The 23,504-nt window shown below is 37.9% G+C and overlaps 2 protein-coding genes across 2 annotated transcripts in view; one reads left to right on the forward strand and one right to left on the reverse strand.

The window, feature by feature from the left end:
• Positions 1-23,504, forward strand: part of zcchc4 (zinc finger, CCHC domain containing 4) — a 33,098-nt gene that overhangs the window by 390 nt on the left and 9,204 nt on the right. The window contains exons 2-7 of the mRNA XM_059354211.1: positions 66-184; positions 852-934; positions 3,604-3,876; positions 4,829-4,909; positions 21,801-21,873; positions 22,621-22,771. Of these exons, the coding sequence (XP_059210194.1) occupies positions 66-184; positions 852-934; positions 3,604-3,876; positions 4,829-4,909; positions 21,801-21,873; positions 22,621-22,771 (780 nt within the window). The remainder of the gene's footprint in view (positions 1-65; positions 185-851; positions 935-3,603; positions 3,877-4,828; positions 4,910-21,800; positions 21,874-22,620; positions 22,772-23,504) is intronic.
• si:dkey-219e21.4 (E3 ubiquitin-protein ligase TRIM62) lies at positions 10,008-19,339 on the reverse strand. The gene is made up of 6 exons (XM_059354214.1): positions 18,166-19,339; positions 16,222-16,317; positions 13,814-14,050; positions 13,709-13,728; positions 13,484-13,614; positions 10,008-10,606 (listed from the first exon to the last, which is right to left on the reverse strand). The coding sequence occupies exons 1-6, from the start codon at positions 18,532-18,534 to the stop codon at positions 10,008-10,010; spliced, it is 1,452 nt and encodes a 483-aa protein (XP_059210197.1). The 5' UTR covers positions 18,535-19,339.

Consider the following 23,504-nt stretch of genomic DNA (forward strand, 5'->3'; position numbering starts at 1 on the left):
GTACATAAATCTGAACAATGTCCATTTTTTCACATCATAATTAATCATGTCATGTGTTTTGCCAGGTCCAACCTTGCTGTTTGAGAAAGTGAGCAAAGGTGGTGAGAAAGGGAGGAGGTTTTACGCCTGCTCTGCCTGTAGAGACAGAAAAGACTGCAACTTTTTCCAGTGGGAAGATGAAAAGGTAAAGGCTCACTGGATTTCTAATTGGTCGCTTATAACAGGGGTGTCAAACTCAAATACACAATGGGCCAAAATTTAAAACTTGAATAAAATCGCGGGCCATTAAATATTGAACCAGCAACGCTTATAAACATACAATATATAACTAAATAGTGCAGACATGCAAAATCAAATTTAAAATAAAAAACACATCAATGTCATTAATGTATTGAATAAAAAATAAATAAAAATCGTATGCCTCTTTTCTATTTGCATCCTTCTGATTTAAATATCAAAATAAACTTTTTCAACAGGTTAATAAATTCTGCCTTTCTTTTCGCCATTTTTGGGAAGGGGTAGCTGGGAGACAGCTCTAGCTTGAGGTTGCTATGACGACTGTCACAGAGGAGCGTTTCTGGGTCCTGTCCTGATTGACGCGCCAAAACAACAGCAGGGCATTGTGGGATTTGTAGTATTAGCGGTAAATGCTCCGTATAATACCGGCGGGTCAGCTTTTATAGTACAATAATAATATAATAATTTGGTATTGCCTCGCGGGCCAAATAAAATTACACTGCGGGCCAAATTTGGCCCGCGGGCCAGAGTTTGACACCCCTGGCCTATAACAATATGTCTCATACTTTATTGCTCTAATGAACCCCCTTTTTTTTTATTAATTTGCTCTGAAGGTGTCTGAGACCAGGCTTCTGGCCAGAGAAGCAGAGAACCAGTCAAAGAGACCTCTGTTCACCCAGCAGCAGTACTGCAGCAGGTAACCATGACAACATACCCTGTGTTAGGGATGCACAATATTGGATTTTTTGCCATTATCCAATATGCCCATATTTCACAACTCATATGGCCGATTTAAGATATACAGCCCGTAGTTTTTCCTGTTCCTTCTTTGCTGCCACAAACTGGTCGTAATGGTCAGAATGACGGTTCTGGAGATGGATAATTAATAGGGCCGGGACTCGATTAAAAACATTTATCTAATTAATTAGAGGCGTTGTAATTAATTAATCGAAATTAATCGCATTTTAATCGCATATAAATATTTGAGCTGAGAACAGTGAGAAGTCATTTTTTTCTGTCATCTGGCTATGGCAGGTCTGCCTGTCAATCACCATGGGGGAAGAATCTGAAAATAAACGCAGAATCTGTAGATTTGTTGATGACATTTTGACTTTTGGCCATGCATCACTGTTAATACAAACCGTTCAGTGCAGAGTGGAATGTGATATGGAATTAGACCATATATATATATCTATATATAAATATTAGGGCCGGGACTCGATTAATCTAATTATTAATTAAATTAATCTAATTAATTAGAGGCTTTGTAATTAATTAATCGAAATTTATCGCATTTTAATCGCATATAAATATTTGACCTGAGAACAGTGAGAAGTAATTTTTTTCACATGGATTTTTAGTATACCATTGAATAATGACTGAATACATAAGCTTAGGCAACAAAAATATTGTTTATTTTTGTTCAAGTCCAACAGACCAGTGCAATTTTTGCCATTAAGTGTAGCAATAGCATATTTATAAATATAGTACATTTCATAAATTCAGGTAGCCTATAGGTAGGTAGACCTTCTGTAAACTAGAATACTTTGGTTTTTGAAGTAAAACACAATCCACGCTAGCTACCACACTAGCCGCTAGCTGCTATATGTTTAGCATTGAGGTGATACTTGAGGCTGGATGTGCTGCTATGGTGATATGTGAATTCCTTGTTGCATAGCAACACAACCATGCTCTTATCGACGCTTCCATCCGTTGGTTTTTAGTAACTAAATGTCCCATCATCCACGGGGCCAACCAAAGGTCTCATCAGCTTCTTCCTTCATGTTCACTGTGGTTTGTTGTTGTCTGAACTCATCAACGCTAGTTGGTGCTCCAGTATAATCGGTCCTCCTGAAACTCATCCAGTGAGAAATGTTCCGCGGTGCAAAAATAGGTGCGATTGAAATACGTCAATTTTTTTTTAATGCGTTCATTTTTGTGTTATTTATTAATCTTAATTAATCACAGGTGTGTGTGTGTGTGTTTGTGTGTGTGTGTGTGGATGAAAGGGAGATGATATAACATATATATAAATATATATAACATGGCTCACAATGACAATAAATAGGCAAACAAAGCAAGAAGCACTAATGCGAGAAGAGAGGGAAGAGGAAAGAAAAAGAGAAAATAAATAAAAAATAAATAAGTAAATAAATGAAAAAAGATAATAAAATGGCACATTTTATTATCTTATTATTGTATTATCTTTACAATGACACAAAATTACCAGAAAAGACACAAAATGACCAAAAAAGACACAAAATGACCAAAAAAAGACACAAAATCACCCAAAAAAGAAACAAAATTACCAAAAAGACACAAAATGACTAAAAAAAAGACAGAAAATGACCAGAAAAAGGAAACAAAATGACCAAAAAACATACAAATTGACCACAAAATGATCTAAAAAAGACACAAAATTACCAGAAAAGACACAAAATGACCAAAAAAGACGCAAAATGACCAAAAAAAGACACAAAATCACCCAAAGAAGACACAAAATGACCAAAAAAAGACACAAAATCACCCAAAAAAGAAACAAAATTACCAAAAAGACACAAAATGACTAAAAAAAGACAGAAAATGACCAGAAAAAAGAAACAAAATGACCAAAAAACATACAAAATGATCTAAAAAAGACACAAAATTACCAGAAAAGACACAAAATGACCAAAAAAGACACAAAATGACCAAAAAAAGACACAAAATCACCCAAAAAAGAAACAAAATTTCCAAAAAGACACAAAATGACTAAAAAAAGACAGAAAATGACCAGAAAAAGGAAACAAAATGACCAAAAAACATACAAATTGACCACAAAATGATCTAAAAAAGACACAAAATTACCAGAAAAGACACAAAATGACCAAAAAAGACACAAAATGACCAAAAAAAGACACAAAATCACCCAAAAAAGAAACAAAATTACCAAAAAGACACAAAATGACTAAAAAAAGACAGAAAATGACCAGAAAAAGGAAACAAAATGACCAAAAAAGACACAAATTGACCACAAAATGATCAAAAAAGACACAGAATGACCAAAAAAGACACAAAATCACCCAAAAAAGAAACAAAATTACCAAAAAGACACAAAATGACTAAAAAAAGACACAAAATGACCAGAAAAAGGAAACAAAATGACCAAAAAACATACAAATTGACCACAAAATGATCTAAAAAAGACACAAAATGACCAAAAAAAAGACATTAAATGACCAAAAAGACTAAAACACATGAACACTTTAACACAGTGGAGACAGAGCTGACTTCCAAAATGATTTGGCGACCCCAAGGTTGAGAATAGCTGCAATAGATGAGCATATTCATTGAATTCTTTCTAAAAGGTCTATAATTTCCTTTTAGGTTTAAAAAGTTTGCCTCTCTCCCACTGGAGGAGAAGAAGTTCTGCGAGGATTGCCAGATTCTGCTCTTATCAGCAGAGCATGAGGCCCACTCCTCTCACAGATCCACAGCCGTCTCCACGGCTCAGCTGAGGAGGCCCAGCGTGCTGCTGCTTCCTCTGGACAACAAGAAGAGCAACGCCCAGTACCTGTTCACCGACCGCAGCTCCCACTTCCTGCTGGACGCCCTGGTTGCCCTGGGATACACCAAGGTGCTGTGTGTGGGCACACCCAGGTGAGGGAGATGTTGAGGTTTAGTTTTGCAGATACCAAAAATGTTTATTTAAGCCTTTTAGTTCCCCATTTCATAGAGAATTGGGAGTTGTGGGCAGTGGATTTTTAGGGGGGGATAGCAGGTCGACTGTAGATGCCACATAGAAGCAGTGGTGGGAAAAGTATTCAGATCCCTTACTTAAGTAAAAGTACTGATACAACACTGTGAAATTACTCCACTACAAGTAAAAGTCCTGCATTCAAAACTTACTGAAGTAAAAGTACAGAAGTATCAGCATCAAAATGTACTTAAAGTATCAAAAGTAAAAGTACTCGTTTTGCAGAATGGACCCACTCAGATTGTTAAATATATTCTCAATATGTGATTTGATAATTATTATTGATGCATTTATATAAGCAGCATTTTATTTTCTCAAGGTAGGGCTCATTTTAACTATTTAATATGCTTTTATGAGGTCTAATTTAGAAAATGTCACTTTAAAATTTAAACCGATCATGTTTTTCATGTTAAATCCTGATCTGAAAAGTAACTAAAGCTGCTGGCTATATGTAGTGGAGTAAAAAGTACAACATTTGCCTCTAAATGTAGTGGAGTAGGAGTATAAAGTTACATAAAATGGAAATACTCAAGTAAAGTACAAGATCTCAAAATTGTACTTAAGTACAGTACTTGAGTAAATGTACTTAGTTACATTCCACCACTGCATAGAAGTGGTGAAAGCTGGAACCTGAAGTCAAGTCAAGTCAAAGTTTATTTATAGAGCACATTTAAAAACAACCTCAGTTGACCAAAGTGCTGTACAGTTATTAAAATAGAATAAATCATACACAACTGGATATTAAGTCACATGCAATGGTCTAAATAGGACTTTTGAGGTTATTCAATAGTCACAAAATGAAATCAGATTTTTATTCAACTTTGAGTCTGTAATGGTTTTTGTTGTTTGTGCCAGACTTCAGGAGCTGATCAAGTTGCGAAATCTGGAGCAGAAACATGAGCCAATGAAGAGTCTGCTGCTGGACATTGACTTCAGGTTAGTTGGTCTCATTTGTTATCTTACAGTGGTTTAAAAAAAAAAAAAAAAAAAATGATGCGAACCCTTTGACATTACCTGGTTTTCTGCGTTAATTTGTCATAAAACGTGACCCCAGTTGTGCCAAGTATAGACAATGTGCTTAACATAATATTACACAAACAATGATAATATTTCATGTCTTTATTGAACACATCCATAGTGCTGGTGGAAAAAGTAAGTGAACCCTTAGGGTCCTTCATGACTCCATCAAGAGCTAATTGGAGGGTCGTCTCGGTGGCTCACACTGGTAGAGTGCGTACCATAAAGGCTGAGTCCTTCCTGCGGTGGACCCGGGTTCGAATCCGGCCTGTGCTCCCTTTGCCGCATGTTCCCCCCTCTGTCTCCCCCTTTCTATCTATCACAGTGTTTCCCACACATAGACCATTCTGTGGCGCACCCCCACCAGGCTTGGAATTTGGTCATTTTAGGGGCAAGGCCATTTGGCCTTCCTGTTCACACTTATTTTAAGGGCACAAAGGCCACATGACAGGGCATAAAGGCCGTTTGGTTAAATTACGCTGGTTTTACCTTTTAGATTAATACCTTAACATTCTCATTCACTAAGAAACATTAATGCACAATATATTAAATATATTAGAAAGGACCTTTTTGGAAAACGACAAATGAACTTGTTTTGAAAAGACGGCAAATGCATATATTTTGAAAAGATGGCAAAATGAAATCCTGCTGAGTTCATCTAAGAGTAAAGAAAGAGAAATGCCTCCTCCTGCCATAAAAAAAGAACCTGCTGAGGTGAAGTTTACATCAGCTAAATGTAGAGCCCTTGTTCCTGAGCTAGGGAAGACGTTAGCGCTATCCCAACTAGCTAGCTATCGCTAGTTTTCATGACGCAAAAATTTAACGTTAACGAGTCGACTTTAAATAGGCAAATACAATGGTAATTACCTATCAATAGTACTTTCTATAAAAACGTAAATGTTAAGTTCTGTCAAATACTACCACATACTTCAGTCACAACATATCAAAACAGCTTGTCCCGCTAGCTTACCTGTGCTGTGCATCAACACATGGCTCATTTGAATATTCAAATGAGCCATGTGTTGATGCGCACACCTCTCGAAGGAAGGGGAGTGGGTCGGGTTAGCGTTGTGTTTACTGGAACTTTGACAGGGGCGCAAAGGCCACTTTGGCCGTAAATTGAACATTTTTTCACAGGGCATCAAGGCCAGAGTGTGGGGCAACGACAGCCATGGCCGTCGTGGCCGTTGTGAAATTCCCACCCTGACCCCCACATAATGGAGACCGACCGCCACAAAATTATTCTGTTATTTTTTTCAGCTCTCTAGGACATTAAAAAACTGTAACGTCTGTAACGTTAGCCTACGCACAGAAGACACCGCATTCACATCAATAAATAAATGTTTTACAATGAACCGGGCCGGTCTCAGAGCTGTTAAGACTCTCCGGTGACGTTAAAGCATATTGAATGGTTGCCGCAAATGCTGTTAACGGGACGAGAGCAGTCAAAACGGCTGCTTCAAGCTAGCTACATCGAGGGTAGGTTCGCTTCCTGTTTTCAAAGTAACAGCACAAATTCTATCGTTGTAAAGGGCAACGGGCGTTTTATTTTTGTAAATGTAACCGGAAGTGCGTTGCTCACGATGGCTAGCTTGAGTAGCGTAACAAAAGTGTAAACAGCTGGTATTTAGACAAATTAACGACGCACTGGGGATCTAAGTGGCTACTTTCTCGCCTAAAAATGTTTGAAATGTCAATAAAGTAATATATTTAAAGAATTTAGGACTTTACCGGTGTCAGTGGAGCACCACAAATTGCTATCTGGTCTGTGGGAAACACTGTATCACTTTCAATAAAAAGCAAAAATGCCCCAAAAAATAATCTTTAAAAAAAAAGAAGAGCTAATTGGAGTCAGGAGTTAGCAAAAACCTGGAGTCCAATCAATGAAACACTATCTGAGTGGTGTGTAGAGATACTTTGAACTATAAAAACACAAGAAGCATCGCTGATGTGAACCATGCCTCGCAGAAAAGAGATCTCCAAAGACCTGCGATCAAGAATTGTTGGTTTGCATCAGACTGGAAGAGGTTACAAAGTAATCTCAAAGACTTTAGGTATTCACCAGTGAGACAAATTGTCCACAAATGGAGACGTTTTTGTAGGCTACTCTCTCTAGAAGTGGCTACCCAGCCAAGTTCACTCCAGAGGAACAATGCAGAATGCTCAGTGAGGGACTTGGATGCAGATCAGACCACATTTATGACAAATTCAGACAGAAAACTAGTTCATTTCAAAGGGTTCACATACTTTTCTTGCCGCTGTATATCATGGTGTATTCCAGAGGTGGGTAGTAACGCGCTACATTTACTCCGTTACAAATACTTGAGTAACTTTTTGGATAAATTGTAATTTTAGGAGTAGTTTTTTTGGACCATACTTTTACTTTTACTTGAGTATATATTTGAAGAAGGAACGGTACTTTTACGCCGTTCTATTTGGCTACGTGATGGTAGTTACTTTTTTTTTTTTTTTTTTTTAATCTTTTTTTTTTATTACATGCAAGATCTATTTCTACGTCTTCAGCTTTCAATCAATAAAAAACATTAGAAAATGATCTTGCCAATCAAATGCAGCTACTTGGGTCAGATGACAAGTGTTGTCATGTTGGTCGTAGCCATAGCAACAGTGAACGCGCACTTTTTAACGGCCCGTCACCTGCCTTGACTCACATATGAACTAAAGTGACATCCCATTCTTAATCCATAGGGTTTAATATGATGTCGGTCCACCCTTTGCAACTTATGGCAATATATTGTATCTTTAGTTTGAAGATTGCTGTTTTATATGTTGTTTGCTACTAGTTTATACCGTTTGTGTTGCTTTCAAAAATAAATCCGGAGAAAACGCAGTACTTGTACTCTTGAGTACCTGAGTAGTCTTTTCACTGCATACTTTTTTACTCTTACTTGAGTAATTATTTTTATGAGTACTTTTACTTTTACTTGAGTAATTATAATCTTAAGTAACAGTACTTTTACTTGAGTACATTTTTTGGCTACTCTGCCCACCTCTGGTGTATTCTACTGTACAGCTACTCTGATGAAAGGCAGATAAAACTGCACACATCATCATTAGACATTCAGGTAGAGTCATCATCGCTAGGCCTGGGCCGATAATCAATAAATCAATTAATCGCACGATAAATTAAATGAACTCAATAATTTTGCCGGCCTCGATATATCGCCATGCGCATGCGTGTTTGTTTTCCTCGTCTGTTGCCTCCAAGCAGGCTGGATGACAAGAGGGTTCACTCTGTGCTGGATCTCTTTTGTTCCATAGCAGAATGAGCGGAGTGAACCCTCCTGTCAGTCATCCAGTCTCTTTGTCTCTGTGGGGAAGGCTGGGCCGCTAGCATTGGCTACACACAGAGTGCAGCAGGTGAGCCTCGTGCGGAGCAACGCCAGGAAAAAAGATGATTGCAAAGCCAAATGCCACAGCCCCGGTGTGGGAATATGTCGGTTTCAAACCGAATGAAAAAGGTGAGCCCATCAACACACGGACCAGCCTGTATGCCGAATTTGTTCAAAAGTGGTGGCAACAAAAAAAGCCACCACAACAAACTTGCATGCCCATCTAAAGCAGAACCACCCGACCCAGTTTTCCCAGCTGGGGAAAAAAACTGCAGCTGGAGATGCAGAGCCTTCGTCCCGACAGTCAACACTGGTCGACAAAGTAAATATAAACGCTGTGCGCTCACAGAAAGCGGAGTTTGCTACATCGCAAAATAAATGCTGCCCTTTAAAAAAAAGAAAGTTTGTTTTATTTATTTAGGATATTTAAACATTCTTAAAATTACAATTACAATGGTAAAAAACACTGAGAAATAAAAGTGTATTGTATTTGAAAGGGTGTGCATTATTATGATATATTATCATGTTGACAATAATATCGTTTATCGGCAATAATTTGTGGGACAATATATCGTCCAGCAAAATTTGTTATCGTCCCAGGCCTAGGTAGCGCGCAAAAGTAAAAGTGAAACCGAGAGTGGTACGAGAGACAGAACGAGAGACAGACCGACATTACGAGAGCGAGATAGTTTGTGCAAAGGAAGTTTTCATGCACAAACCCTCATTATGGAAAACAACCGTAGAAATGCATATGATGCAGCTTTTAAGTTAAAGACTGTCAATCTGGCTGTAAAAGAAGCTTCCTCAAGCAGCCATCTCTTTCCCCACAATCCCCTCTGTGCACGAACCCTTACATATGGTAATTAAACATTAAAACACCTGCGGCTTATACTGCCCTACAAAGTCTAACTGCAGTAACTACGCAAAAGGTAAGACTGAGAAAAACTGCTTTAAAGATTTTTAACTGGTCAGCCAAATGTGTTAAATGTAGATAAGTGATATGACACTTATTTCTACATGTATTGATGATGTAATTTTTATGCTTAAAAATCATTATGATTTATTTGACCTTTGACCCCAAAAACTTAGTTAAACATTGCTGTAAAAGGTTCTAATAGTAATAATTGATTTTGTTATCATTGTGTTTAAAAGTGTTTAACAACTCTATTCAAAGATTTGCATATTTTAGACTTAATATTATAAAGACATGTTATATTTTAGTCTTAATATAATTTTATCTCACTTTTTTACTTCATCACTATCTAGATAATAATTTCCCTTTCAAATAAACTTATAATTTCTATTATTTTATGTTTTAATTAGTATATATATCCAAAGCAGACTGTGGTAAGTGCAATTACTGCTTTGGTTTTGAGTTGGATTTTGTGGTTTTTATATAATTATTTCTCTGAAATAAATCAAAATTGAAATCTAAATCTTTATCACAAGATAAAACAGACATCAAGGAGTTCATTTTTAGTTATAACTCAATTTTGACCAAAAATGTAGTTACTGCAGTTAAGCTTTGTAGGGCAGTATAGTCCAGTGCGGCTTATATATGTACACATCATTCAATTTAGCTGCTGCGGCGGCTTATACTCCGGTGCGCCTTATAGTGCGGAAAGTACGGTAGTCATCATGGCTGACTCTGGAGAAACGCTGCAGTATCATGGAGTGTTGAGGTGACAGAGTTCCAGGTGGTTTGGCCAAATCTGGTTGTCTGCTGGTCTCAGGAAGCGTACGGCAGGGAACAGGGGCTCTGTGAACTGGTGATGAGCTCTGTCGAACACCGGCGTCACGGCGGCTGAGAACTTCTGCACCACAACCATGGTGTCTGCATTATAAAACACCAGCTGGCCCTTGTCATAATTCAGCCACACCCCGACCTTTCCAAGGGCCGTTTGGCCGACACCCTGACACGTCACATGGCGGTCATTGTGCCAAGCGGAAAGATGGCCGTTGCGAAGCTCCACGCACCAGGAGTTCCTGTTTCTGCCCAGTTTGGAGCCCTTGTCACGGCCCTTCCTCTCCACGTTGCCGTAGGCAACGCCCACAGCCCAGGCGGAGCAGCAGCGGACATCCACCTCCCAGTAACTCTGACCGGCTACGACGGGAGACGTGCCCAGCGCACAGCACACTTTATCGAACTGGAGGGGATGCTCCGGAGCTGGGTGGGCGGAGCCTGAGAAGGACACGCCCCGTCCATCTGAGCTCACTGTCATCTGGCTATGGCAAGTCTGCCTGTCAATCACCATGGGGGAAGAATCTGAAAATAAACACAGAATCTGTAGATTTGTTGATGACATTTTGACTTTTGGCCATGCATCACTGTTAATACAAACCATTCAGTGCAGAGTGGAATGTGATATGGAATTAGACCATATATATATATCTATATATATATATAGATATATATATCTATATATATTTACACTACTGGTCAAAAGTTTTAGAACACACCAACTTTTCCAGAATTTAATTGAAAATGATGCAGTTTAATGTCTCAGTGTACTCTAAAATTAATGCACATTTGCAACATTTAAAATTCTTTATTGAGCATGATAGTGTTATGATAGTAAAAATAAAGATTCAAAATCATATTTTATGTTGGACTAAAAAAAGACAAAAAATGACCAAAAAAAGACACCAAAAGACACAAAATGACTTACAAAGACATGAAAAGAATTAAAAAATGGACAAAATAGCCCAAGACTCCATAGAGTTAAGTTGTTAACCCATTTCTTGTTCCCTGAAAAAGGCCTTCTTGTATAATTCTGAAATGTACATTATTTTTCAGTTTTGGTTAAGCTTACCTTTTTTTATTTACCTCTGGCAGTTCACCCCTTACCTTTGTACCCTTTCAAGCTGTTCATTTGACTTGAACTGCTTGAATTTCAATTAAAAACTGGAAAAATTGGGGTGTTCTAAAACTTTTGACCGGTAGTGTGTGTATATATATATATATATATATATATATATATATATATATATATATATATATATATATATATATATATATATATATATATTAGGGCCGGGACTCGATTAAAAAAAAAATCTAATTAATTCCAGGCTTTGTAATTAATTAATCGAAATTAATCGAATTTTAATCGCATATAAATATTTGAGCTGCGAACAGTGAGAAGTCATTTTTTCCACATGTATTTTTAGTATACCATTGAATAATGACTCAATACATAAGCTTAAGCAACAAAAATATTGTTTATTTTTGTTCAAGTCCAACAGACCAGTGCAATTTTTGCCATTAAGTGTAGCAATAGTATATTTATAAATATAGTACATTTCATAAATCCAGGTAGCCTATAGGTAGGTAGACCTTCTGTAAACTAGAATACTTTGGTTTTTTTAAGTAAAACACAATCCACGCTAGCTACCACACTAGCTGCTAGCTGCTATATGTTTAGCATTGAGGTGATACTTGAGGCTGGATGTGCTGCGGTGATATGTGAATTCCTTGTTGCATAGCAACACAACCATGCTCTTATCGACGCTTCCATCCGTTCGTTTTTTGTAACAAAATTTCCCATCGATATAGTTCAAATTTGTTGTGATCTTTGCTCCAGGCAAGCTTCAACTTGTATTTACGATATTTTTTTTAATTTAATTTAAATGTGCACTTTATGGAGTTTTTTTTATTTTTTTTTTAAACTTACTCCTGTTATACAGTATTTATGTTCACTTAAGTAAACGGTTTCAATAAAACTACTTGTGACAGGTCATATTTGACTTTGACTGAACATTTGCTCTCACTTTGCGATAAAAATATCACAATATATATCGTATATCGATATTCAGCCTAAATATATCGGGATATGACTTTTGGTCCATATCGCCCAGCCCTGCATTTACAGGTATACATATTTGCTTATGTTCTCTATACAGTATATATACACATTTAGCTCACAATGTCAAAATCTACTGCATCATCATTTGGACTATTTCATTCATTTTGTACATTGTAGAGAAGCTGATAAATAATTCAGATTTGTATTTCATAGTTCATAGTTCTTTATTAAGGTTGTAGGAATGCCTATTGGTTCGTAGGAATTGCACTCTTCTTATTGGCTGAGATGTGTGTAACGTCATAATTGCTTACTTTGCTTTAATTAGGATTATGGAGACGAGGAGAGCACACTAGTTTTTGACCGTGCTCATAATTAGTATTATTTTTTGGATTGCTGCAGTTTATTGTTTGTAATGCTCAAACGAAAGGTTTTCAATAAACCATAAGAAAGAAACTGAGGGATTTTTTCCGCTTAAGACACGCGTCAACTACATCCTCACGCTCCATAATTGAAGTGTGCGTTTCAAGTAAAACTAGACGGAGCCACACTAACAATAGGTTTTGACCTGTTTGTGGGCTTTACATGGCTGTATATTTGTTCAGTCTAATCTCCAAACTAATCCTCCAAAAGGATCTTTCAGTTGAATCCACACCTTTCTAATCGAGGTTGAACACAAACTGAACAATATAACCTTCATCTCAACTTGGTCTCACAGAAATCCGTGAAATAGCCACGGATTTCGCTTAACTCAAAATCCGTGGAATAGCCACGGATTTCGCTTAACTCAAAATCCGTGGAATAGCCACGGAATCGCTCAAATTTCCGTGAAACTGACACGGATTTCGCTACAATGCAAGTTAATGACAGTCATATCCCGTGGCTATTGGTTTATTCCAAGTCACGTGACTTTCAAGGTTCCAGCGGTCAGAACAAAAAACATGGCGGACAGTTCTCTCATTTTTAGTGAAAAAATCAATATTTTGACTTAGTTTCTGCATAAAAATGGATTTTGATCACATTTCTAGCGAGAAATATATGTTTTATTTTCTAAATATTCACTCAGTGAATGTACATAATCACTTTGTATGTTGGAATAGCCACGGGATATGACATTGTCATTAACTTGCATTGTAGCGAAATCCGTGTCAGTTTCACGGAAATTTGAGCGATTCCGTGGCTATTCCACGGATTTTGAGTTAAGCGAAATCCGTGGCTATTTCATGGATTTCTGTGAGACCATGTTGCTTCACCTATCAATCAACCTGCCCTAATAAACCAGACTTCACTCACTACAACACCCTGCCCTGTGTAATAGATTGATATAATGGCCTCAGCACCTAGAAGTAGTGTCTTCCTCTGCAGCTGAACTTTCAGCTGTTTGGAGATGGAGGATAATGTTTTTAGGAGCGTTTCAAATCTCTCTTCATTTAGTCGAATTTGGTTCTCAGAGGCATCTGGCTTCTTAGGACTGCAAAAGAGATCAGAGATTATAAATCATGTCTGCAGTGGATCTGTGCAGAGGGAGCTGGAAACTTTTCATATAATGGTGTGTGAGTGTTTACCTCAAATTCTCAGACTGACCCTTGAGATGAGAAAAAGAGAAATCTTGGTTAAAACAGCAGTAAAATGCTCTCAGTTCCTTGTTTAAACAGTGTTTGTGCACAGACCTTCTCGTCCTCCTCTGCTTTGGGGCTTTTGCTCAGTGCTGCCTGGATGCTGCAGATGTTCTTAGTGACCTGGTCCTGGTGGTGTTTCCAGTTCTTCAGAACCTGGTCCAGTCTGGTCCTGGTCTGTCTCAGGTCCAGCTCCAGAGAGTCTTGGATGGCCTGCTCGTCCTGCTTCAGGACACGCCGCATGTTCTCGAAACGCTCTCGAACCTGCTGCTTCATCGCTTCTGTACTCCTCTTGAGGGAGGAACATGGAGAGCATGAGGTGTGTGTGTGTGTGTGTGTGTGTGTGTGTGTGTGTGTGTGTGTGTGTGTGTGTGTGTGTGTGTGTGTGTGTGTGTGTGTGTGTGTGTGTGTGTGTGTGTGTGTGTGTGTGTGTGTGTGTGTGTGTGTGTGTGTGTAAAAACTATCATCATTAATTGAAAATACAGTGAAAGGGTCAAAGTTATGGGACCAAACCGCTAAACATCCTTTTTTATATCTATATAACGTTATATATAACTTTATTGACACGTTGTCGTGGATACGCATTGTTCTGCTTCTCTCCTGATGACGGCTCGCCTTGTTAGAGACCTGTCAATCAAAGTTAGCCCCGCCCCAAATCATACGATTCGTTATCTTCTATTTTCTTCTAAATGGGGCCATTATTAGAACTATTAACATCAAATTATCTTGAACAAGATTTTTTTACTAGCGATTGAGACCATAGTGTTGTCCTAAAAAAATTCTGAGGTAATAAATCAAGTGAGAAGTTTTCTCATTTTGCATTGAAATGAATGGACAGAAATGTTTTTGCAGCCAAATTTAGCGTTCCCTGCTGGAATTTTCAGTAGAATGCAGCTTAAGGCACTTCCTGGTTTGCCTCCCTGCTCAGACCCGGAGGTTGCCGCCTGGCCTTTTTGCAATGTTTATTTACAGACTGGGGAATCAGTATTAATGTCCTGAGGCGAAATGACGGCAATTGCATTACGGCATTTTTGCGGAAACACAGTATGAAGAGGGCTAATGAGTGTCTTCTGGGTCGGCAGTCTAATCTATGATTTTGGTTTTGTGTACTGAACCAGACTGAGAGCTTCATGGTATTTATACTGCATAAATAGTGATTTACTCACACTGTAAAATGGAATTGTTTGAGAAATGTGTTGTTTATATATATTTTTTGAGCTGTAGGCTCTAGTTATTAAAATTAAAATAAACACTTGAAACATGTGAGTTAACATGGAATGAGTCTATAATATAAACACTTTTCACTTTTTGGAATAACTGACAAATATTTAAGTTTTTCACAATTTTTTTGAGATGCACCTCTATTTGTGTATGTATACACACATTTTCTCTTTTCTCCTCCTTGTTGGTGGTCTACGTGGGCTCTGTATTAACCCATTGAAGCCTGGAAAGCAGATATGCCGTTTTGTAGTATTTGTATAAGCTCTCAAATACTTTTTGAATTTCATTTCTATCTGCTACAGAGGCTGAAAAATCTATTATTTAGTAGAAGCGTTGACACTTCTGTTGAATTTCCAGAAAAACTTCAGGTTTTAGGGGCTTATTTTAAAATTGCCCAGAGGTTTTACAGGAAGTTTTAGGCGTCTGTACTGACTAATTCCTAAAAGAAGTCTAGTACTGGTTGCTAATAAAGATGATTTAGTTTAGACGTGCGCCCAGTGCGCTCCGAACATGTAAAAAACGAAAAGTGCAATAATGTTTACAAATATCTTGCTGATTTATTTTTCCGTCATACAGCGGCAATGACTTTAACTCATAATATACAAATGTAACAAAAACAACAAACCGAATTGTTCCTTATATCAAAGACCAAAATACTCATACATACTAGGCACAAACTGGCCATAAACTGGGCACAAACTGGCCATAAACTGGGCACAAACTGGGCACAAATTGGGCACGAACTGGGCATAAACTGGCCACAAACTGGCCACAAACTGGCCACAAACTGGCCACAAACTGGGCACAAACTGGCCACAAACTGGGCACAAACTGGCCATAAACTGGGCACAAACTGGCCACAAACTGGCCACAAACTGGCCACAAACTGGGCACAAACTGGGCACAAACTGGGCACAAACTGGGCACAAACTGGGCACAAACTGGCCATAAACTGGGCACAAACTGGGCACAAACTGGCCATAAACTGGGCACAAACTGGCCATAAGCTGGGCACAAACTGGGCACAGTCAAAAACTGTTGCTTCCCAAATCAGCAACCCCGGTGTCTGGGTTTCCCCAGGTTAAATGGCCCAACCCAGCTGACCCGAGGTCAGCTGAGCCACACAGCAGGCACAGCTCCCCCCAGTGGCATGGAGCCAAATTACATGAAATACAAAAAATGAATATGGCTCATATAGCGTCAATGGGTTAAGTATGGAGAGCCTCTGGTTCCATACTCACTGAGAGATCTGCCTTGCGTTTCTTCAGAGACTGGATGTGAGCCTCAGTCTTGGACCTCTCTGCCTGCAGCTCCTCCATACGTCTGGATAGCTGCTCCTGCAAAGTTACAGACACGTTCAAGTACTGGCATAAAAGTACATTTGTTTTTTTAATCATTTTTCTGTTCATCAGTTCTGTAGCTAGTCATTTTTTTTATTATCTGACAATTAAATAATTTTTTCCTGTGAAAGACTGCTACTTGTGTTCACAAGGTGAGAAACACCAGCGAGTAGAACCGCAAAGGTATTTGAGAGTTTGGGATTAGGGCTGGGTGATATGGACCAATATATTTAGGCTGAATATCGATATACGATATATATTCAATATTTATCACAAAGTGAGAGTAAATGTTCAAAGTCAAATATGACATGTCATAAGTAGTTTTATTGAAACTGTATATTTAAGTGAATATAAATACTGAATAACAGGAGTATGTTTAAAAAAAAATAAAGCTCCATAAAGTGCACATTTAAATAAAATAAAAACTTAAACAAAAGTTGCCTATGAAATAAAATAATGACATGTCATATTTTTCTGGCGAGATCTTCACCACAAAGTGACTATGTACATTCACTGAGTGAATATTTAGAAAATAAAACATATATTTCTCGCTAGAAATGTGATCAAAATCCATTTTTATGCAGAAACTAAGTCAAAATATTGATTTTTTCACTAAAAATGAGAGAACTGTCCGCCATGTTTTTTGTTCTGACCGCTGGAACCTTGAAAGTCACGTGACTTGGAATAAACCAATAGCCACGGGATATGGCTGTCATTAACTTGCATTGTAGCGAAATCCGTGTCAGTTTCACGGAAATTTGAGCGATTCCGTGGCTATTCCACGGATTTTGAGTTAAGCGAAATCCGTGGCTATTCCACGGATTTCTGTGAGACCAAGTTGAGATGAAGGTTATATTGTTCAGTTTGTGTTCAACCTCGATTAGAAAGGTGTGGATTCAACTGAAAGATCCTTTTGGAGGATTAGTTTGGAGATTAGACTGAACAAATATACAGCCATGTAAAGCCCACAAACAGGTCAAAACCTATTGTTAGTGTGGCTCCGTCTAGTTTTACTTGAAACGCACACTTCAATTATGGAGCGTGAGGATGTAGTTGACGCGTGTCTTAAGCGGAAAAAATCCCTCAGTTTCTTTCTTATGGTTTATTGAAAACCTTTCGTTTGAGCATTACAAATAATAAACTGCAGCAATCCAAAAAAATAATACAAATTATGAGCACGGTCAAAAACTAGTGTGCTCTCCTCGTCTCCATAATCCTAATTAAAGCAAAGTAAGCAATTATGACGTTACACACATCTCAGCCAATAAGAAGAGTGCAATTCCTACGAACCAATAAGCATTCTTACAACCTTAATAAAGAACTATGAACTATGAAATTATTTATCAGCTTTTCCACAATATACAAAATGAATGAAATAGTCCAAATGATGATGCAGTAGATTTTGACATTGTGAGCTAAATGTGTATATATACTGTATAGAGAACATAAGCAAATATGTATACCTGTAAATCCAGGGCTGGGCAATATGGACCAAAAGTCCTATCCCGATATATTTAGGCTGAATATGAATATGAAGTCACGTGACTTGGAACAAACCAATAGGAACAAATATCCATGTCATTAACTTGCATTGTAGCGAAATCCGTGTCAGTTTCACGGAAATTTGAGCGATTCCGTGGCTATTCCACGGATTTTGAGTTAAGCGAAATCCGTGGCTATTTCACGGATTTCTGTGAGACCAGGTTCGTTATTAAAGTATATCATTAAGGGTCAACCGTGTGTTGTGGCTCAACACGATTGGCCTGACTGTTACTTCACATCATTACATGCAACACTGGTCATTTTTCCTTTGAGTCCATGCAGTTGAGACTGTAAAAAGCCAACCTGAGACGGCCGTCCAGCTTCGGCTATCTTCCTCTGTAGTTTTGGCGAACGTGGGAAAGGCTGGACGACATTGTCACTGTTTGAGTCCAGTGGAGTGAAGCTCAGGCCGTCCTGCAGTACACCATGGGAGCCTGCAGAGGACGGTGCTAGACCACTCTGTGCCGACGGAGTCCCTGGTGATTGTCCATTACCAACAGATGGTGCTTCTTTTTCTGCCATATCTGAGGACTGAACAAAATAACTCACACATATAAAACCTCTAGCTGGCAGATCTTCTCCTTTTGCACTGTCCAAAGCATTTTCTACATACCGTATTTTCCGGACTATAAGTCGCTCCGGAGTACAAGTCGCACCAGCCATAAAATGCATAATAAAGAAGGAAAAAACATATAATATAAGTCGCACTGGAGTATAAGTCGCATTTTTGGGGGAAATTTATTTGATAAAATCCAACACCAAGAACAGACATGTCATCTTGAAAGGCAATTTAAAATAAAAATAGAATAGAGGCAACAACAGGCTGAATAATTGTACGGTATGCTTACGTTACATGACATAACTGAGAACGTGCCTGGTATGTTAACATAACATATTAAAGAGTTATTCAGATAACTATAGCATGAATAACATGCTAAGAAGTTTACCAAACCATCCGTGTCACTCCAAATAACTAAAATCCAATGAAATCTTCATCCTCGGTGTCACTTTTAAACAACTCCGCTAACTCCGGAGGTAGAAGATGCGGCGCTTCTTCTTCTACGTCGCTTACGTCAGACTCATCCTCATACTCGGCCTAGAGCGCCCTCTTGCGGTTTAGTGTGAAAATAACATGTGAAGTGATATACCGGTAATAATGTGTTAATAATTTCACACATAAGTCGCTCCAGAGTATAAGTCGCACCCCCGGCCAAACTATGAAAAAAACTGCGACTTATAGTCCGGAAAATACGGTATTTGCTTTTACATAAATACATGGCCAAAACGAACATATCTATTTGATCAAATAATCATCTAGGGATATTCTCAAGAGCTTTAAATGATTCCTTGACCCAGAAAATGTATTTTTTGACACCAAGATTGACCTTTTAAGTGGCTTGGAAGATATACTGGTTCTCATAGACTTTATATGGGTGCCATATCCGTTCCGGAATCTTGATGAAGTGGCTCCTACCAAAAATTGAAACCTATGTGGAAAAAATTTGGTGCTTTTGTCTGGCGTGTCCCCTTTTTTTGGCTAGGCCGCCTGACTATTTAGCTGTGTGTGTTTAGTTAACCAGTTCTTCAGGTTTTTAGAAAAACTTTAAAAAACCTGTCTGTTCTGAGTTCATGCCAAGTTTCTTGCAAAACCCTGTCCAGATGTTAATCAAATTTTCTCTTTACCAAACATACCCATAGATAAACAAAGTCATTCTCACTGCTTTCTGTATGTTAAGCGCTCATTTTTTGCATATTTTTCAAACATAGAGCTGCAAAATACAAATAATTTTCAGGTTCAGACAGTTCACTGCTGACTCAGGAACAAACGTTACACATCTCTACTCTGCTGTAACAACGTAATACTGAAAATACACATATTAGTATACAGTTTAAATAGGTTTTTCTCAGCACTATTTAATAATTCTGTTTAGCGTTTCTTACCTGAGGACTCTTTGCAGTGTTCCTCTGCTGTTTGTGTCATTAAAGAATGTGAAGGGTAGAAGTGCAGAAAGGGCGTGTCCCTGTGTTGCAAGCTTCAGCCTGCAACACACACTCAATCACCTTTTTGCTACCAGCAAACACACTTCAGGAGGAACTGTGTGTCAGCTGACTTTGTGTTTACATTCAGTAGATAAGTTCAAACTTGCTGTTTTAAAGCCTGCTGCTTTTAGACAGAGGAATCCTTGGCTTTCTTTTTTTTTAAACTTTTTTACCCTTTTATTTGTCTTTTTATCTCTAACACTGTTTTGGATTGAGTTTTTAATTACTATTTTATTTTATTGTTTTTACTGTTTTTTTTGTAAATGCTATGTCCGTATTGCCAAGGTGGGTTTCTTCATTTGCTTGTGTTTGGCTTTATTTTTCACTGTGATACATTGACCTTCTGGACCATTGTAGTTTTAGGACTAAAATACAGAAATCACATGAATTAGATTTTTTTTTTTTTTATTAAATGTTTGGACTCATTGAGAGTGCTCATTGTACGTTTGGACATAGACCATCTTATTGGCCTCAGGCCATCAAATGTCCACTTCTAGAAAAGCACAAGACTTAAATGAGTAAATCAAAGTGCATGTACACTCACAGTGCACATATGCATAAATTACATTATGTTATTAACAACATGGTCTCACAGAAATCCGTGAAATAGCCACGGATTTCGCTTAACTCAAAATCTGTGGAATAGCCACGGAATCGCTCAAATTTCCGTGAAACTGACACGGATTTCGCTACAATGCAAGTTAATGACAGTCATATTTTTCTGGCGATTCAGTAGATAAGTTCAAACTTGCTGTTTTAAAGCCTGCTGCTTTTAGACAGAGGAATCCTTGGCTTTCTTTTTTTTTTTTTTACTTTTTTACCCATTTATTTGTCTTTTTATCTCTAACACTGTTTTGGATTGAGTTTTTATTGCTATTTTATTTTATTGTTTTTACTGTTTTTTAGTATTTTATTGTTTTCATTGTTTTTATTTATACCTCTTTGTGTATGATTTATTCTATTTTAATAACTGTACAGCATTTTGGTCAACTGAGGTTGATTTTAAATGTGCTCTATAAATAAACTTTGACTTGACTTGAGGAAACAGAACTTAAGACAGTTGACAGTAGGGCTGGGCGATATGGCCCTAAAAGAATATCACGATATTGCAGGCTATTTTTGTGATAACTATATTCTTGACGATATTAGGAAATACTTAAAAAGATATAGAAAACATGATTATTATTTTTTTAGTCTGTATAAATAATTAAAAATCTAAAATGTAGTTTGAAGTGCAAATCTCAACAGTTGCCAAATACATGAGTATGAGCAAATAATAAAAATAACCATTTAGGGGTTCCGGGGGGCATATTTTAATGACATTTTGTAAAAGGACAATAAAGGTTCTTGTATGTTTTATTTAAGGCATCTTATTTTGACAGTCTTCTTGTAGATTCTGTGGTGGATTCTCTTAACCCATTGAGGCCTGAAAAACCACTGGGCGATTTTAAAATAAGCCTCTAATTTTCTGGAAATTCTGGAAAAATTCTGGGGGAAAAAGTGTCAACTCTTCTACTAAATAATAGATTTTTCAGCCTCTGTAGCAGATAGAAATGAAATTCAAAAAGTATTTGAGAGCTTATACAAATACTGCAAAACGACGTATCCACTTTCCAGGCTTCAATGGGTTAACACACTGTGCTCTTATTTTGAAAGCTGCATGTGTTTAGCGACAGGGAGTAAGTAGCTTTTTGTGATTAAAACAACTTTAACCACTACATCAAGAAGTAGGAACGTTGCCAATATCATGATATGCATTTTTTTTAACCATAAAAAAAATATACCGATATTATCGTGAACGATACGATATGGCACACCCCTAGTTGACAGTTGTCTGCATGCTGAATCTTTAATGCCGAATAACACAGCATATCCTCTTTTTCCCCATAATGTTTCAGATATGCTCAGTTCTACAGCCAGGATGAATTCTGTCACTACAACATGTTCAATCATCACTTTTTTGGAGGAGAGGTAAGAGCTAAAACACTATTTAAAGGAACACTCCATCGTTTTTTCATATTAAAACATGTTATTGGGTCAAGTAAGACGAGTTGATACAGACCTCTTGCGTCTCAATGCGTGCACTCAATCGCCCTGGCGCGCGGCGCCACTTGGCTAGCACTTAGCTTAGCCCAGTTCATTCATTAGGATCCAAACAGATGGACAGTTAGAAGCGACCAAACTCCTCCACGTTTTCCCTATTTAAATACAGCTACACGAGTAGTTAAACGACCAAGTATGGCCACACAAAATAAAACGTGGCGCTTTTCTAAGCGGATAAAAAGGAGAACTATAATGTATGGCGGAATAGCACTTGGGAGCACTTCGACTCGGCGCAGTAATATCATCACTCCTGAGGGGAGAAGATTTTTCAGGAGTGATGATATTACTGCGCCGAGTCGAAGTGCTCCAAAGTGCTATTCCGTTTAACTACTCGTGTAGCTGTATTTAAATAGGGAAAACGTGGAGGAGTTTGGTCGCTTCTAACTGTCCATCTGTTTGGGTCCTAATGGATGAACTGGGCTAAGCTAAGTGCTAGCCAAGTGGCGCCGCGAGCCAGGGCGATTGAGTGCACGCATTGAGACGCAAGAGGTCTGTATCAACTCGTCTTACTTGACCGAATAACATGTTTTAACATGAAAAAACGGTGGAGTGTTCCTTTAACACATGTTATGTTTGCTGTCCAGTTCAGTGTAATGAAGCTGGCTCTCCTGTTAGGCTTCCAGTGCAGTCCTGCAGGACTTCCTCAGAGAGGGTGACGGCCAGAAGGTGGTGATGGTGGCTGACCCTCCGTTCGGTGGCCTGGTGAAGCCTCTGGCCAATAGTTTCTCTCTGATTTCACAGACAAAGAGGAAGATGCAGAGTTCTGGTCAGTGTCACTGTGGAGTTTTAGGCGTTTTCCAAAATATTTTTATTGAAAAATACAATAAAAAGATGTCCAATTACAGGAATACAATTATCTTTTTCTTATTTTGGTAACACTTTCTATGAAGACTACATCTACAGTGCATTATGAGCGCATTCATAGTGAATAATAATGCTCATTATAATCAATCATAATGCATTATGACTGCACTCATAAACACATATAAAGCTTCATGATGCACTATATCAACAGTTATAAATATAGCTTATAATGACTTATAAATCCAAGTGTCTTATGAGTGCAATGATGTTTCATTGTTGGCGTTAAGTAAAGTGTAACACATCATGATTAGCTATACTGCATTATAGATGCGTCTATATGAACCTCACTTTACTTAAAGCATACATTGATCATTTATTTATACTTATGGCATCCTATGAGTCCTTATAACAATTGATTGTTGAGGTGTGTGTATAGAGGGGTATGAGTAGTTGTAATGTATTATAAGCCTCATCAGTCAGCCTGTAGTTTATAACCAGTCAAGAGCACTCATAAGACACTTGGATTTATAAGTCATTATAAGCTATATTTATAACTGTTGATATAGTGTACTAAAGGACTAAAAAAAGACACAAAATGACCAAAAAAAGACACAAAATGACTAAAAAAAGACACAAAATGACCAAAAAAAGACACAAAATGACCAAAAAAAGACTTACAAAGACATGAAAAGAAT

Source organism: Centropristis striata, chromosome 17 (genome assembly GCF_030273125.1).
Source record: "Centropristis striata isolate RG_2023a ecotype Rhode Island chromosome 17, C.striata_1.0, whole genome shotgun sequence".
Lineage (NCBI taxonomy): Eukaryota > Metazoa > Chordata > Actinopteri > Perciformes > Serranidae > Centropristis > Centropristis striata.